The 17,880-nt window shown below is 38.7% G+C and overlaps 1 protein-coding gene across 4 annotated transcripts in view; it reads left to right on the top strand.

Annotated features, from left to right (window-relative positions):
- Positions 1 to 9,802, top strand: part of dysf (dysferlin, limb girdle muscular dystrophy 2B (autosomal recessive)) — a 61,690-nt gene extending 51,888 nt beyond the window's left edge. For all 4 annotated transcript variants that reach the window (XM_068307593.1, XM_068307597.1, XM_068307598.1 and 1 more), the window contains 9 exons: positions 1,312 to 1,451; positions 1,564 to 1,652; positions 2,129 to 2,224; positions 2,326 to 2,467; positions 4,262 to 4,361; positions 5,979 to 6,151; positions 6,420 to 6,529; positions 6,605 to 6,752; positions 6,869 to 9,802. In XM_068307593.1, the coding sequence (XP_068163694.1) occupies positions 1,312 to 1,451; positions 1,564 to 1,652; positions 2,129 to 2,224; positions 2,326 to 2,467; positions 4,262 to 4,361; positions 5,979 to 6,151; positions 6,420 to 6,529; positions 6,605 to 6,752; positions 6,869 to 6,925 (1,055 nt within the window). In that variant the 3' untranslated portion in view covers positions 6,926 to 9,802. The remainder of the gene's footprint in view (positions 1 to 1,311; positions 1,452 to 1,563; positions 1,653 to 2,128; positions 2,225 to 2,325; positions 2,468 to 4,261; positions 4,362 to 5,978; positions 6,152 to 6,419; positions 6,530 to 6,604; positions 6,753 to 6,868) is intronic.
- The last annotated feature ends 8,078 nt before the right edge of the window (positions 9,803 to 17,880 follow it).

Raw genomic sequence — 17,880 nt, 5'->3', positions numbered from 1 at the left:
TAACCCCCTCTCTCCTTCTCTTTCAATCATTTCTTTCTATTATTTTGTAGGAATACATAAAAACTGTTGGACATGGGTCTGATTTTTCTTCCTGTGTAACGTATTAATGTGAAACCAGGTGGAGTTGTGAAGCATGTGTTAAGTTGGGCTTGAATAAAAGTTTTCCCAGTCTTATACCAGTTATGAAATACTTAATAGATTTTTGTTAAACATGAAGGAGTTGGGGAACATTTTGGTGATTGATTCTCCCATTTTCATTTTCATTCACTCTTCTCTTCTCAACATCTCCATACGCGTCCTTCTCTCATCCTCTGCTTCTAAAACTGTAGGAGTTTCGAGAGGGTGGATAGGGGGAGGAAATGGAAGATGGAGGGGACTTAAATCATAGGACCACCTGAAAGGCAAAACTACGAGATAAATATTTAAGATTAATTTTCAGCCCAGCACACACATGTTCCGAGCCTGGTGCAACGTAAGGTCATGGTTTCTGCTTTGGTGATTTATGGCATGACTACGAGTGTGCGTGTGAGTTTGTGTGTGTGTGTGTGTGTGTGTTTGTGTGTTTTCGTCAGCCAACGTCAACATCGTGGTCGTCGATTAGTGAAGGGCCGGACCACGTTTTCTTTCCACAGTTACGGCGGTTTGCGTGAGTCAGCCTGCCGTCCATCAGAAAACGTTTACTGAGCGCTACTGTCTATCTAGCTGTCTGTCTGTCCGACCATCCATCCATCCATCCGTCCATCTGTCTGTCCATCCCTCCGTCCATCTTTGAATTTCTCCTGCTTTAGTTTTGTCTCATCTTCCCTCCATTATTCTCTTGATTTTCATTCTTTCTCTCTTCCTCTGTAATCTGCTTGTCTTCTTGTATCTCCCCTTTTGTGTGATTGCCATCTTTTACTTCTTTTTCTTTATGAACGTCTTTCTTCCATTACTTTGACTTTACCTTTCCTCATCTGTACCTTCCTTCCACGCGGCCTCTTGGGTTTCCTCATCTTCTCTTCATCTCTTGACCTCTCGTCACATTTCCTTTCCTTTCCTTTATCCTTTAACATTCATTCCTTTCTTTCCTCCCCTCAGTCTTTCCTCTAACTAAGGTGACTCAAAGTTCAGAGTCATATACTTTTGACGAGGGTTTGATGTTTTAATTTTGCTAGGAGTCACCTGGTATTTTCCCCATTGGTTTCTGATGCGGAGACTGCACAGGACCCACTCTTCTGTGTTTCCATTCTCCACTCTAAGTTTTTACAAACAGCATTATGACCTTCACCCCAGCCTCACGTTCCTGCTTTATATTTTCTGTGTCTCTATCAGAGGACAGCAATGTGTCTAAACATCACCTCGGTCCAATCAAGGAGCGACTGTCCCTTCACATGTTGAGGAAAATAGGTTTGGTACCGGAACATGTGGAGACCAGACCTCTGTACAGCCCCCTGCAGCCCGAAATAGAGCAGGTAGAGCAAGGCTCACGTTGTCAGAAACGGTCTCTTTGGTTTCTCAGACAATACGTCATGTCATCTTTTGTGCTTTCCCTTCTTGTGATTGGTTGTTGGTTCTTTCCATCAGGGGCGTCTGATGATGTGGGTGGATGTTTTCCCCAAGTCCCTCGGACCACCGGGACCGCCGTTCAACATCATGCCACGCAAGGCTAAGAAGTAGGATCGCCTCTCAAATCCAGTGCACTGTTAGTTTGAGAGGGAATCAATCAATCAATCAATCAATCAATCAATCAATCAATCAATCAATCAATCAATCAATCAGTCAGTTACTCTTTCAGACAGTCAGTCAGTCAATCAATCAAAGTGTGACAATAAATCTTGTGAAATTTTACATTTTCTGTTTTCAGGTTTGAACCCTTTTTACGCAAAAAGCAAAAAAATAAATAAGAACCCACTTGGATTGTGGTGTCAGTGGTGTTTATGAAATTTACATGGAAAACAAATCCCATGTGACCTACACACATTTTTGACAAATTTTAACATCAGGGAACACTTTTTTTATGTTCCTTCTAATAAATATTACTTTCATGTTGGTGGGTGATGAATTTTTCATCAGTCATAACACTGAGGTATGTGATTAAAGTCTACACCAATACATAAGTAATTTGTTGATCACATGTTTGTTTTTTTAGGTTCTTCTTGCGCTGCATCATCTGGAACACTAGTGATGTCATCCTAGATGATATCAGTATCAGTGGAGAGAAAATGAGCGACATTTATGTTAAAGGGTAAGATAAGAGAGTTTTTTTTTCTCTATCTCTTATTTGTAAATTCAGATTAGTTAACTCACAATAACTAATTTATAAAATAAATATCTATATTTTCTCAGCTGGCTAGATGGACATGAACACATCAAACAGAAGACCGACGTCCACTACCGCTCCCTGGGTGGAGAGGGAAACTTCAATTATAGATTCCTGTTTCCTTTCCACTATTTACCAGCGGAGCAGCAATGTGTGGTTGACAAGAAGGTAAAAAAAAAAAGATGAACATGACAGCAACACGACACAAGGAAAAAAATAGAACATAAAGCTCGTTGTTACAAATAATAAGCTCGGAAACCAAAATTATTTGAGTTCACAAGAATCAAAGTCAGATTATCTTTTTTCTGTGTGCAAGGAAGCCGTACTCTATACAGGTCCTTTACCTCAGTACAGTGTAAAGTAAGTGAATTAGATAATTAAATCTAGTTTAGTATTATACACAAAATCAAAATGATATCATCGACCTACTCTTAAAGTTAGAAACCAAGTTTTTAAAGTAGCTTCCAAAAATTAAAACTGATTTATAAAGTTAGACAACAAGTTATAAAGTCTCAGACTGGATCTGCACCAGGGTGTACTGGTAAAGATCCAGTTCATGATTTAGATTTGCTCAGTCAAATTACATATTTTAACATCGCATAGTTAAAAAAAATTTTTAAAAAAGGGTAAGAAACACTGTGCTACCAGCTGGGATTGTGAAGTTTTCACTCGTCTCCTACAGTTTGAGAAACATATCCACGAGTGTGATTTATTTTATGGTTTTTGGAGGAGATTCAGGTCTGCTGGTACAAGTTGTGCAGGAATCTTCACCCTTGGCAGGAATATAACACTCGACTGAGGGTCAGTCTTCTGTGTGATGTTTAATTCTGCCATTTTTTTCTTTATTGAAGCTGCTTAAAATTAACCAAAGAATCCCAAAGCAAATAAATAGACAAGCACGAAAAAATCTACGGTGGTCTACAATTAATAAAGTGAATTAAATGTTGAATCCCAGACTCAACAGAAACAACTAGTGAAGAGCTAAAATAACATCTGAGTGAAAACTTGAATAACTACTCGCCTGTCATTTGCTTCTCTTGGCATGAAAATGAGCCTCTTTAGCAGTCTGCAGCCGACATGCTTTACGGTGGCGCTCGCTCCCTCGAAGCAGCATCCTCAATCAGCGAGTGGCTGAGAAGGAATAAAAGCTCTACTGGGTGGAGAACTGAAAACAGAAAGGGAGCCAGAAAGACAGGCCAGAACCTCGACTGCTGGTGAAATAATGACTGAGTCACAGGCGCTGATCAAGAGCTCTATCAGCACTTACACTTGTCTCCATTAGTTCATCTCAGACAACCCACTGTGTTCCCCGAACTCTGCTTGCTGTGGATTTCACCTTCAGACTCAAACTGTAACTGTACTTCTATAAACTTGTAATACACTAAAATGTAAGTTGTGTCTGTAGCAGCCGATTAAACAGATAATCTAAAAACACAATCATTTTTTAAAATATGGATGTTGCCAGGTTGAATAAAATTGAATAAAAAGCTAGACCTGAAATAATCATTGAATACATTGCTGTAGTTTTAGATTCTCAGTATCAATGAATATCATGAAGATCATATAATTCTTTAGTCTAAATCAGGACAATTAATTCATTTATCTTTTATCTACGATGTCTCTTTAAATGTTTATTTGGTCTGGATATCACATATGATCATGGCCAACTGGATGTTGTGTTTTATTGTTTGTAGTGGTGAATAATTTTTTCCCCACAATGGTTATTTACATGTTAATTTAATAATGAGTGGTAGTTTTCAGAATTTACCGAAATAAATAAGGCGTATTGTACGCAAAATATCTTTGTGAACTAAAATCCTTTCTTTTAATGCACATTACATTTCATGTTTGAACATTTCATTCTCTGATGATTACAGAATATTGTCAGTATTTATAGACTCTATTTTTTCTAATTGAGGCGCGCAGTAACAGAGAGACAGAAACTTTTGTTTGTGCTTGCAGGAACATTTCTGGAGTTTGGATAAAGCTGAGACTAAACTGGCTCCTAAACTGACCATCCAGATTTGGGACAATGACAAATTCTCCTTTGACGACTACCTTGGTAAAATATAACGCTGTTTGTGTGTTTGTTTTCTTCTATCAATAATTTTCTTCTACTTTTCGATAGTTTTACTCATTTTGTTTAGAGTTCATCCCAAAGTACAAAAAAAATAACATGATTGGACTATTAATCTGTAAAGTGCTATTTCCTGTGTGTTTATTCTACATGAAAATCAACATCTATTACTAATAATATAACCTGACAATATTAACTTATAAACTTCTTACAGATTTTCTCACAGCCTTTCCTGTAAAAATATCTCAAAGATAAAGTTTTGTTTTATTTTGTGATACATCGCATTCCTTCAGTTCAGAGTTAGCAGAGGTGATTCAGTTCTGACGCTCTTCGTATCTTATATATTATGGTGTTTTTGACTTTCTAAACTACAGTAAAAGTTCAAATGGAAGCCATATCAAACCATTTTTCAGTTTAAATTTACTCTAAATAATTACTGTAATGGATCCTTATTTCCCAGATTACTACCTATTAAATCCTTGTGGTTGTAGAAATTCAGTTAATTCATTTTGGGGATGACATTTAGACAGTTTTTCCAGGTTTTTGGCCAACATTTGGGTGGTAAATCCATCCAGGAACCACATGTGCGTATGGACAAACTACTGCGATAACATTTATCTTTTGAATTAACGCTTGTCCATTTCCACCCTGTTGGCACATTTCAGAGTCAGGAAGGGGCTCAGCTTAGTTTTTTCTTCTCCAGAAGTCAGTCTGTCAAATTTCTGCCACCACTCCCACCTCCTGATGCTGCCCCCGTCCCGTGAAGCAACCCTCTCCCTTTTCCCACTCCATCCTTGATTCCATCCCTCCTTTCCTTTTTCAAGAAAAGGAGGGATGACGGTCTGTAAAGAAGAATTTCTCTATGTTCTCATCTCTCACCATCTGTCTCCGCTGCAGCGTTTTCTCCCTCTTGACTTTTTTGGTCTCCTACAGTCAAAGGGTGTGTGGCTACCTCAAAGCATTTTCTCCATTCCTGCCTGTCCACAGCTCGTCAGTCTGGACCGCTGACTGTTAATCTTCTGGTGTGGTGTGAGGGTCAGACTAAAGTCATTTTCCCTGCATCACACTGTCAGACTGAAGCTCTGGAAAAACACTTCAATCACACTTGTAGTCTCTAGGACTGGCTAATCTCCTACATAGTTGTTTGTCCACCTACTCAAAAATCATAAAAGGTTAAAAAAAAAAAAAAAAGGTGATTTATTGGTCTGCTGTGAGGCAAAGTAATTTGGGATTTTACCTTGATCACATAGTACCAATTTTATGAACGCTTTCAACGACACTGACGACCGAATTCTATGACAACACCATCTTTCCTAGGATATTTAAGAGGAGAAACTGTAACGTGTCAATCAGTTTAGCAGCACACAACTTTTTGACTTTTCCTTAGAGACAATCAATTTATCAGTTATCAATTAGAGAAACGGGCAGCACTCTTTTTTTTTTTACATTTTATAATTTCTTTTATTTTATATTAATTAGATTAGATTATTGTATTAATTTTAATTAATTTAGTTCTCCTAGTTAATGTACTCATGTGTTCACCTACCTGTCATCAAAATTTTTCCTCTTATCCTCACAAATGCGTCATCAATGTTTCCTTAGGTCACATTGCGATGGACCTGAACCACATGCTGCGTCCGGCAAAGTCTCCAGAAAAGTGTAACCTGCAGCTCCTGGACCAGCCCGCCAATAAACTGGTGTCTCTGTTTGAACAGAAGACTGTCAAAGGCTGGTGGCCCTGCACCTGTGACAAGAACGGAGAGAAGATCATCGCTGTGAGCAAAACAAACAAAGATACATCCAAACCGTTGAATGGATATGTTATCATATCATCAAAGCATCAACATTATTTTCTAAGTTGATCATGAGAAATCATGTTCTGCAGAGGGGTTTAATCTTCAATTTATGAATAATTTTGACATCAATACAATGAAATGAGATGATATGAGCATTTTCTGCTTGTAAAATGTTAAAACAGTTAGCTCTCTAAATATTTTGCCTCTTCATGAGACAAGCCTTACAGACCTGTTGTCTCTGCTTCAGGGGAAGGTCGAGATGTCTCTAGAAATCGTGACGGAGCAGGAGCAGGACGAGAGACCGGCTGGCTGCGGCAGGGATGAGCCCAACATGAACCCTCACCTGGAGGAGCCTCAGTGAGTCTCAATCACGCAACTTCACAGACACTCCAACTCACAATCGTGGTTTGTCATCCTCTTCTCTCCTCCAAGGCGTCCAGAGACCTCCTTCCTGTGGTTCTCTTCCCCCTTTAAGACGCTAAAGTTCATCCTATGGCGGCGCTTCAAGTGGGTCATCATCATCTTCATCATCTTATTCTTCATCATACTCTTCCTCGGGGTCTTCCTCTACTCCTTCCCGGTAAGTTTGAAATTTGTGGTTGTGTGGTGTAGTAAATGTTGAAACAGGAAATGGACAGTAAAACGGATTAGCTTCATTGAGATGAAAATGAAAATAACCACGTCTTCATCCATCAGAACTATGCTGCCATGAAGATGGTGGGACCTTTTGGACCTTCGAAGACAGGAGAGTGATGAAGGGATGATTCAAAGAAAAGAAAGAGCCAAGCTGATGTGATGCAAAAACTTCTAAAAGTGAAATGAGGCAGAATTTTCATGTTTTTTTTTGTGTTGAAACTCCTGATGTTGATGAGAGTGTGTGAAAACTACACTAAACTTCTGTTTGTTCAGATGAGTTTACTTTTTTTATACACATAAAAATGATGAGCAATAGTTCCTGAAGTCCACTAACGCCTCCTGAGATGTGTGAGGGTTTGTTCATTTGTGCCTTTACGTATTTATGCGTCTGTCTAGTCACCAAAAGCTGCATCGCTGCACCCAAGAACGATCTCAGCTTCCTGTATGTCACCGCTTTTAAATAAATCTTTATTCATGTTGCATTCAAATGCAGTCAGGAATCTTGCTGAGGTGTTTTTAGCCGTGATTTGTTTTGTGTTATCTCACAGGTCACACTTTCACTTTCTCTGCAGTTAAAGATTGAAACCGAAGCGTCCTTCCCTTTCTTTATATTCTACACTTCATTTTCTCTTCTTCCTCCTTGTGTCAATCCTTCATACCATCAAAATTGACTTCTTCTTCCTCAGCGCTCTATATTTTCCTGTCTTTTCTGTCTGTCCTTTCCTTCTCTTCTGCTTTATTCCACTCTTACTCTTTTTCTCATTTCCCCCATTTCACCCTCCATTTCCTTTCCTCTTTTTGCGTCCTCTTCCTAAATCTCTCCTGAATTTTATTACATTTTCCACTTCTTTCTCTTTTTCTGTCATTCCTGTCATTCTTCCTCCTCACCCCTCTCCCATCTGTTTTATGCTTATTCCTCAATGCCCTAGTTTACCTCTACTTATTGATGTCTCCTCCATTCCTTTATTCCTCCTCTTTCCTTCTCATCTCTTTTTCTTCTGTTGCATCCAATTTCACTTGTTTGTTCCTTGTCGTTGTCCTCCTTTCCTTATTCATCATCATGTTTTATTCATTACTTTATTTTATTTCACTGCATCTCTTTTGTATTTTTTTCACCTGCATGAAATTAGTCATCTGTTCTACTTCTTTTCAGCCACCTGAATGTCTGACTACTGCCCTGTACTATTACACCTTTTTAAAGATGGCCATTATTTTGTCTTTGTCATCATGTCCTCCTCTCCATCATGCTCCTCCTTCTCTCCTTTTAAGGCTTTGGAAGTTAAATCTGGGATTTGTTGAGTTGATCTTTTTGACCATTAGGAGAACAAAATGCACTTTTAAATGGCTTAAAAGGAGAATACAGACTCTCTTCTTCTTACATTTATTTTTGCATCACGTTCCTCACTGTTGCTTCGTCTACTCCAGTACTCTACTCCGCTACTCCAGTAAATTGGCGTTAGAGTAGAGTTTTACCATCACACTGAATTTCACTTTTAATTGAGTGTGAGAATCATCTGTCTAGTTCCTGCTTACAAGGTGTCCACAGACACGACAAAATAAAAAAGTGACTGACAGCAACCAATTCAACAGATAGACAGACAGAATAAACATAAAAATTAAACATTGCCATTTGTAAGCATGTTAATAAATATGCTGATGTGAAAAATTAAAAAAAGCCCACTGCTTCCTGATGCCTTTATAGTTTACTGATAGCATGGAGCAGATGAATATTGAAAAGAATGAGCACTTAGCACTAAAGCTGGGTGCAGAAACGATTAAAACTAGCTTATAAAAAGGGAGTCACCATCACAAACCAGAAAAATAGTCTTTGAAGATATTGATGCGTCTTTGGCCTTCCTACCTTTATCAGCCGTGTTCAAATCTCCCCAGATAGATCCTAAAATCAGGCTTAGACTCTGCTGACGAGATGGAAATTAATATTAACTGATAATAAATCTGAACCAATCCAGTGAACGCTACTAGTTGAACTCTGTTGTTTTTCTGTTTATAATTATAACAAGTATTAGACTGAACAATGTCCAGTAACACGTGGACATTCCCACCAGAAGGGAAGTGTGTTGGATTAGTGCTCTACTGACACTAGTGATGAATTTTGCGTCTTCAATACGACAAAAAGTCTTCTATTAATAACGCTTGCGTACTGACATTGGCATTGGTGATGGTTATTCTAGGTGGAACAGAATTATATTAAATTTGTTGCAGTTTTCAAAAGTCCTGCTGATGTAAATCCACAAGGATCGAAACGGAAAAGCTTTTCGACAATCCAGCTGTCAGACGTTGTTGAATTATTTTCGTAAAAGCCTGAAAATGCCTTAGTGGTGCAACTTGGGTTTTTTTTTAATATCATTGACTCAACACTGTTTTATTACTGTCAGTGAATGCAATGTGCCTTTAAGCTTAAGCTTTGCTGCCTTCATGTATTGTCTGTCTGTTTCCTTGTGGCTAAGCATGAATCAAAAAAACACACGAAACAAAAATGTGTTTTTGAATGAACTGCAGAGTTCATTTGCTTTTCTGAATTTAAAAAAATGCTGCAAGTAAAATTAATTAGTTCAAACCTTTATTACTGATTTCTGACCTGCTAGAGGTTTTGAACGATCTTGTCAGTGATGATCTCTTATCAAGTATAAAATGACTTCTATGACATCACTGCTGGGGGTGTGGCCAGGATAACATTGTCATTCACTGTCAATGCCAGCAAAATGCACTATAGATACGGTTTTCATAGTAAGTGTTATTGCTGTTCTGTCCTATTATACTGACAAAGTAACATGTAGGAAATGGTCTGACCTGGTTTTAAGCACAGTCTGTGCTTCAACATGAACAGACCACAATGAATGATGATATATATTTTTCTGGGAGGCACAGACTGAATGTATCCTCAGTGTATTTGATTTCACATCTACTAAGAGCAATACTGTGTACACCGCATTAAATGCCAGTATCATCAATAAAACAAGCATTTCTGGAGAGCATTTTTCGTCTTTCTTGAATTAAATGATATTTTTGAAACAACACATTTTAGTTATTGTAGTTATCCAGTAGGAAACAGTAGCAGTAGTAAAAATGTGTTTTTGAGATAAAAATCTGTTTATAGGTTTATAAGTTTATAAGTTTATAGAACTGTGTATGAAAACTGGACTTATACAAATTCTCTAAATGATGACTTTGTCTTCCTACCTCTTCCTCGTGAACTCCCTTCATCCATCCTTCTACTCCTCCCATCCTGTCGGCTCCGTTCTTTCTTCACTTGTCTCATGTTCTCTCCTTTCTCTTTCTGACTGGTCTTGTAATGGTCAACGTGAACTGCAGGTGAACCTCTGACCACAGTGAGTGTGTGGGCAGTATGGGTGGGCTGTGGCGGAGGTCTGTCCTCGCTCCTCCAACTCCCTCTCATTTTCTTTGACCTTCGCTGTCTTCCTCCTCCACAATTTACACTTCTTCCTAATGCTCCTTTTTCTGTCTACATTTTGTGGGTTCTTTTGTGGTTTTCAGGCTGCAGCTGAAAGCATCCCACATCTATTTTCTGACCTTGAAGATTCGTAATCTGAATAACTGCTAGGTTGCTAAATTATCTAAATAAAACATCTTTTAAGATAAATCCATTATTTTGCAGTTCATACCTCCTGATTTTCATGACTGTTTGAATTAGAACCCCCAAGGATTGTGTTTTGTGTTTTTCAGTTGCATTAGAGAATAAAAGTTACAAAATATGTCCTAAAATTTCTCATAATTCAGGTTTCATGATTCCAAAGATGTAATTAGTCAACAAATATTTAAAAGGTCATCATGTGGTTTGGGCCTTTAATAGTTACTTATTCTGAATAACAGGTTGTAAGGTAAAGGTGATGAAATTGTGGAATGAAGTTTTCTTCTTCTTTTTTAAACAAAAATTTTAGAGAACAAAACAGATACATATTGATGTTTTAATATTAAAAATCATCATTAATGATGCTCATATTCTGTTGATCACAACATGAAATTTAGTCCATTAGAACAAAGGCTCCCTGGATGAATCTATAAACACAAAGTGATCTGACTCATCAAAATTATTTAATTAATTATTCTAAGGCTGGTGAAATAAAGAAAACGAAACAAAAAAATCCTCTCTCTCATTTAATTTACCTTTAATTTGTGTTTTTTAATGTCACTGACTGTTTTTCTTATTTTCCTGTTGTTTAACTTCCTATTTATCCCGGTGCAACATTTCTTGTAAACTATTCATGCTGTTATTGTCTTATCTGAGACCCATCGGTAGAATCAAACAAGCATTTCAAATTTTATCCCCGTCTTCCTTTTTCTTCTCTTTCTTCTTCATCCATCAGATCCATCTGCATCTGTATTGCAAAACCTCATTCACCTCTCCATCACCCCTTCCCTCCTTCTTTTAATTATCATTTTCTTCTCTCTCCTCCTCCTCTTGTCTCATCTCTCTGCTATGCTAATCAGACTCATTATAAAATGTTTTTTCAGAGTGTTCACTGACAGCGTACGTATGTGCATTCTACAACTATGTGTGTTTAGGGGGATCTTTAACGAAGGGTCAAAGTGCACCAGATGTGATGGAAAATGACTTGAGGACAGGATTGTACTTGTTTCATTATCACCTTAGACTGGTGTTGGCGGGGAGACTGAAAACATCAAACACCTGCAGTAAAACCACGGTAGCCTGAGTCTATCCTTCACACTGCCAAGTTTATACCAGTCAGATTGACTTACAAACTCTCACACACATGCATATGGAAACACATAATATCAGCCTGCAAGCGCTCACAGCACAAAAACACTCACATGTGGATGGATGCAGTTTAACAGGTTGAACTTTAGAGCTGCCTAAGAGTTCATCCAAGCCAGGTTTGTTTTGATGAAGATGTCAGTGAGTGTTGATCATCAGTTTCTGGCTTTTAACAAGATTTTCCAAGGTTTTGGGGGTTTTTTTTCACAATAAGATCCAGCTTGAACATGTGATTTAATGTAAGATATTAAATGAAGACACAGGATTTGTTAGAGTTTTAGAAACTGTTTACATGACAATGATTTTAAAATGTAGAAGTGTATCCCTTGCCTTCACATGGTAATAATTTCAAAATGATCCCCATTCACATAGGTCAGCTACAACAGTTGAACATGCTGTAGTATGCATGCCAGGGCAGTAGGGGGCAGTCTACTCTGTCAACACAGAATAAGAGCATATGCACAATGCAGCAAATCTACACTGGAGCCACACTGATGACAGCACATCATGATATACCATGCCAAAGTTGTCCTTTTCAGGTGAGTGGTGTTTTGGTTGTTTAGGCAGCAGTTTCAAAATATTAGACTTTGGAATTTTTTTTTCCCCAAAATTCAATTGTTTTGTAAATGACCAGCCAAAATGAGCAGCCATGTTTGATTCTAATGTGACATTTAAGAGTCATCAAATTCAGTGGGTGAGCTGATAACTGCTCCTAGTTGCTTCTTAAACCTTGGTTCCTTTACAACAATCAACCTCTTCTGTCTCCAGTTTCTGTTGCTCAGGTGTTTTAACACCAATCAATCACCTGGTTTCAGGTCATAGGGAGTGGACGAGGAAGTTGTGTGTTCACCTGAGGACAGATTAGTACAATAACACATTATTTCATCCGGTATTTAAGTGTCTTTTAATGGTACCAATCCCGGCGGTCGATGGTTTGCCAAATAAAATTTCAAAAGTGATGACTGAGAACATTTCTTCTCCGAGCGCTCCTGTGCATCAGTACGACTGGCAAAACTTTCATCCATGTCAAACCTGTTCCTTAAAAACATTTAGCAAGCTCGTTTTTTTTTTTTTTTTAGTGCTCTATTTTCTTTCCACTCCTCTTCCACCAGCAGGATGACATGCACGACAATGTTTCACACTAACGCTGAGATACACACTTTGATTATGGGTGTTCTGATGTGCTCGGATGCTATGTGATCACTGCTTTGACCTCCGCACCTCACCCCCCGTTTAGAAAAGGATCCACCCATTTGGAGAACATATGAAGATAAACTGATCACATGTCAGATGCACATTTGTCAGAATTGTAATACATCTGTTGTGTCTCTGCAGTTTATTTCCTGTTTTACATGCCATGCTCCTCTCATTAGTGTTTGTGTTAACTAGCAGTGAGGAATGCAGTTGAACAGCTCAGTGGAAAAAGCAATATAATTTAACAAGATGTTAATCAGTAAATTGTTGAGGTGTGTGGTCACTGTGTGCCTGCAAGCTGTGACGTCTTCCAGAGCCGCTCCGCTCTTTACCCCGTCCTTCGGTTCAGCATGAACCCTTCGGATTTGAACAGCTGGCATGATGATGATGCTGTTGTTCGAGAATGTCTTGTAACCGGAACATCTTTGGTACGATGTTGATCATGTGTCATGTTTGGAGTAAAATATCCATCTTGAGAAATCCTGCTGCACAGGAAGTGGGGAAAAAAAACAAAAAACGATGACTATTTGTTCAGGTCGTATGTAGATGGAGACATTGGGACCTTGGCTGTGTAGATGCAAACTTTAAAAATCTGGAAAAATGTTGCGGTATCAACCTTAAACTACGGGTCTGTTGATCAGTGATGGAGAAATCAATCAAAGTAACACTCCCATAACATCTCAACATGAACAACTTAGGTTCTGCATGTAAAACAACTGTATCATTAGCACAGGCCAAACTAGCTGAGCTATCAGTGCTGGTGTGTTGGAGCAGCACCTGAGGTTTGACTCCTTAAAGCTCCTCCATGGAAGCGAGCAAACGCTTTGACCTACAAGTAAACCTGTGCCTTTGTCAGTAAATTCTGAAAATCACTGAGAGATGAAGTAGAGCAGCTGGATCAGTGAAACAGATGTTTAAAAATGGAAGGATTATAGTGCTTACTTGACCCACGTTGTGTTTGTGAGAGGTACTCTGTGGCCAGGGACAAATGTAGACATAGCTAATTGATTAAGACTTGATGTTGGAACCTGTTAGTTTACCTTTAAGTCATTGCATTGAAGGTATTTTCATTGTTTGGAATGATTTTGGATGAATAAATTTAAACAAAAGTCATTGAATAAAGTGATAAGGTTCTGTTTTTTGTTCCATTATCAGTGAAGTCTGGCATTAAAAAACCCTTCATAAACTTGTGAAAGATTCTGCAGGCAGAGAAGAATGGCTTCCAGCACGCTAACATTCTAAGAGAGTACAGTTTCAAGTACAGACTCAAGTGCATGAATGAATCCAATGAGTATTGATACCTCCCAGCTGTCTCCTTGATACAGTATCCTTCTGGAGATCAACATGTAAGCTGGAAGGGGGGATGGCAGTACGTACGAGATCTAGACCCAAAAGTACCTTTTTAAAAGAATCACTTGTTCACGTTTGGCCAGGACTGGTTTTTGAGTCACCTTAGATTCTCTTTGACCCGTTCTGTATATAGTTTCTTTGTTTTTCCATTTCAGTGACTCATAATCTCTAATAGTAGCCACTCATTGACTGAAAATAATCCTCGTAGGTTCCTTGTCATGTCGTGCATTTAAAGTCAAATGACAATTCAACTCTTCTTGTTTTTCAGGATGGTTTTAATTTGAAAGCCAAAAAATAATAATTATTCAAAGCAATTCAAATCAATAGGAAACAACAAACATGGAAGCAGAAAAAGTCCAAAGATGATCAGATCAAAAACAGCTATATTTCATAGATTTATACGAGATTTTTTTTTTCTTTGCTCAAACTGCTTGGCATCATAGACATCTTAACCTTTGTTGGGAGTTCACACAATCTGCCAAAAGTTATGAGGGGAGCTGAAAAGGAAGAGGAGCGTGAGAGTAAAAGAACGGATGTCCAGACTTATTCTGAAGGGACTTTTAAAGGAAATGCTTCCACATTGAGAAGAACGGTGAGCATGAGGTCACAGGAACCCTCAGACGCCTTCAAGGTCTTTGACAGATGCCATTCACGCACACACATACACACACACACACACACAAACACACACTTACAAACAGTCCCTAAGTGTCAAGGAGAGGCTCCTTGTCTATTTCCTGAGTAGGACAGGAAGTTAAACTGGTCCAGGAGACAAAAGAAAACGTCCCGTTGTTGATGTGGGGCCTGAGCGCCATCATTACAATCAGTGTGTGCAGTCTGTGCAGTGTGGGAGCTTTAACTTCGACCTGTCTCACAGTTTCACCCCAACAAAGGCCGTCTTTGTTCATGCTTGACTTCTTTTGTTGTGTGTGACCTTTATTGCTCGCACAGGGGGAGATTTTTACCTAAACTGTGGGATGCTATATTTAAAAATTAACATGAGTGCTAATAAGACTGCTGGAGGAACTTTTATTTTGTTTTGTTGAGAAGGAGGAAGAGGAGGAGGAGGAGGACTCTAATTATGTTTGTTATGCATGTTAAGGGTGGACTTTAACGACCTTTGAGGCAGATAGTAAAATGATCAACAAAGTGAAATGAAGAGATCCGAGTCCATTTTGAATGTATTGCATTGTAATTATGTTTCCATGGATACATATGAATGTTTTAATCAAGCTAATTCTGCCTCTGAGTTGTTTTTGTGTGTGTATTTTTTACTGTGTATACCTGCTTACGCATTTTACACTTTGCCTTTAGCATCACTGGATGTTTGATGTGCCTACCGCTCTTGTGCATTCTGTCTGTTTCCAGTCTTTCCTGGTGGTCACAGTTGCACAATATCCCTCCATAGAGAGTTTCATACTGTGATGATTGCTCTATAAATCTGTGCAAACACACTGTTTTTCGAGTGCAGCTTATTGTTCATTGTGTCATATGAAAGCACCGCCGGTTAGTCTCTTTTTATCACGCTTGTGCCTGTTTGGCAGAGAAGAGCTTGGTTTTCGGTGGCACTTGTAAGGAAATATTGACTCATAAATTGTTTGTTGCTGCAGACCTTACAATTACAATCCAAACCAGGTCATTTTCAAGATCATTTCAAGTCAAGTTCAGGTCAAATTCAAACCCATAGAGGGGTGAGACCAGGTCAAAAGAAATACTGCTAATCGGAGAAACCAAAATAAATTATATTAATCGTCTATTATATTAGTTTTTGCAGGGGACTGTTGAGATGTCTAAGAAATACCAAGTTGTTCCAAATGTGCTTCACATTTGAATCTTAAGGTAACTTTTTATCTTCCACATGAAATCCTAAACCTTTTTCTTTCCTCTTCTCATCTGATGGGATTTCATGGGATCTCTGCCCTGTCTTCTTTTTATCCCTCGAGGCATTAAACCCTTCCAGACTCCTCAATGTCACAGCTTTCCTTGATGCTGCTCGATGACAGCAGAAGACCAAGACCACCATGATTGGTAGTGAAAGATTCTTTAAGTACCGAACCTGTCTGGATGCTTTCGGATGACTCGTAGGAGTATTATGATTATTCTGTGTGCTTTTTGCGTGCCTTGATTTGATTCACATTCTGTCTGGAGGGGACTGGTGCCAACAAGGACAGATGATCCTCTCTCTAGTATTTTCATCCAGTCTCTACTGTGACTTACAAACACATACAGCTTCCCTGCATGTGTTTGTAGGTCATCTCCAACCTTGAAACATTAGCAGCCTAGAGTATGGGTTTCAGAAAGCAAAGAAAAGTGCAAATCCAGCCAAAAAATCACCAAATCGTTCCATCTCACTCCTTTCTTTTTTTCTTTTTATGCATATTTCTCCATAATTGGATCGATTCCACAACTCCACTGATGAGGATCTGCTTTTCTCCCATTTTGAGCAGTATAGCTCATGGTTCCATTTCATATCTTATTTCATTCTGGACCAACTTCCATCATCATTTTATTTTTCTTTGTCCCCAAAACTCTATTCCTTTGTCTTTAAATTTTAAATATAAAACCTAAAGCAATGCAGCGAGAGTTAAATAATGTTCAGAATCATAAAAATAGCCAATCAAAGCATGAGGATGCTGGCCAGCATCATGATGCAATGTCTTGTCCTCTGAAATCCTTCATTGAAACCTGCATTTTTTACACGCACACAACACACACACACACACACACACACACACACACACACACACACACACACACACACACACACACACACACACTCATATCCTCTCACTTCTGTAAGAAGGAAAAAGTTTCAATGTCAGAGAGGAAATGACCCAAACGTTATTCCAATATGTTTTTATTACTGCGATTATTAGCTTTAAAAAAAGTGAAGAAAAAAAAATACACTGAATTTACAACTTGTTTTCTCAGCCTGTGTCAGAATGAAGCTGTTTTCATGCCTGCTCTTAGTAACTCATAATCACCAAAAACCTTTTTGCCTCTGTGTGCGTTTCTGGTGGACTCCTGTTGGTGTGTAAGGCATCAGCTACAATGGAGCTATACATTGGTGCTAATTTTGTTCCAAGGCTCAGTTTCCACTTAACTACTTGCAATACTTCAGCGTAGGCCTAGTCTACTTTAATCTCGGCTGGATGTATATGTGTGTGTGTGTGTGTATGCGTAAGAAGAGTATTAGCATGTATTTTCCACATGTTGGAGTGTTATTTCCATCATGCATTCATTTTGAATACACACTCAGAGGATCTTTTCGTGTGTATCGGTGCATGCTGCATTGCCTTGTCTTGTTAGCCTTGAATGATGAAGTTTATTCCTCCGCCAAGGAGGTAATGTTTTCCCCGGAGTTCATCCTAGTAGGACATTCAGCGCAGAGAGTCAGCCAAGTCTTTGATGGGATTCCCTACGCTTGATGTAATCCCACGTCTAAAAGTCCATTCTCAGCACCTTGTCCAGCGGCTGCTACGGAATCATTCTCACGTATTTGATGCAGTGTTTCCGTCTGCTTTTCAATGCAGTTTGATTCTCTCAGTCAGTCGCTCACACTTAATGCAGCTTTTACATTTTCAGTCATGTCATTCCACCTTTCTCAGGTTTCCAGTCACACGTGAAGCTAAAGGCTTGTGCTGTTTTGAGGTCACACTCTCACAGTGGTGAAAAAAAAAAGAAAAAGTTGTGTGTGTGTGCATGTGTGTGAGTTAAATAAAGTCCCAATGAGTTTTATATGCATCCCAGACTCAAACTGATAAAACTCTAG

The sequence above is a fragment of the Antennarius striatus genome, chromosome 23 (genome assembly GCF_040054535.1).
Source record: "Antennarius striatus isolate MH-2024 chromosome 23, ASM4005453v1, whole genome shotgun sequence".
NCBI classification, from domain to species: Eukaryota; Metazoa; Chordata; class Actinopteri; order Lophiiformes; family Antennariidae; genus Antennarius; species Antennarius striatus.
The sequence above is the reverse complement of the archived record's forward strand: the minus strand, read 5'-3'. Positions and strand labels throughout refer to the sequence as shown.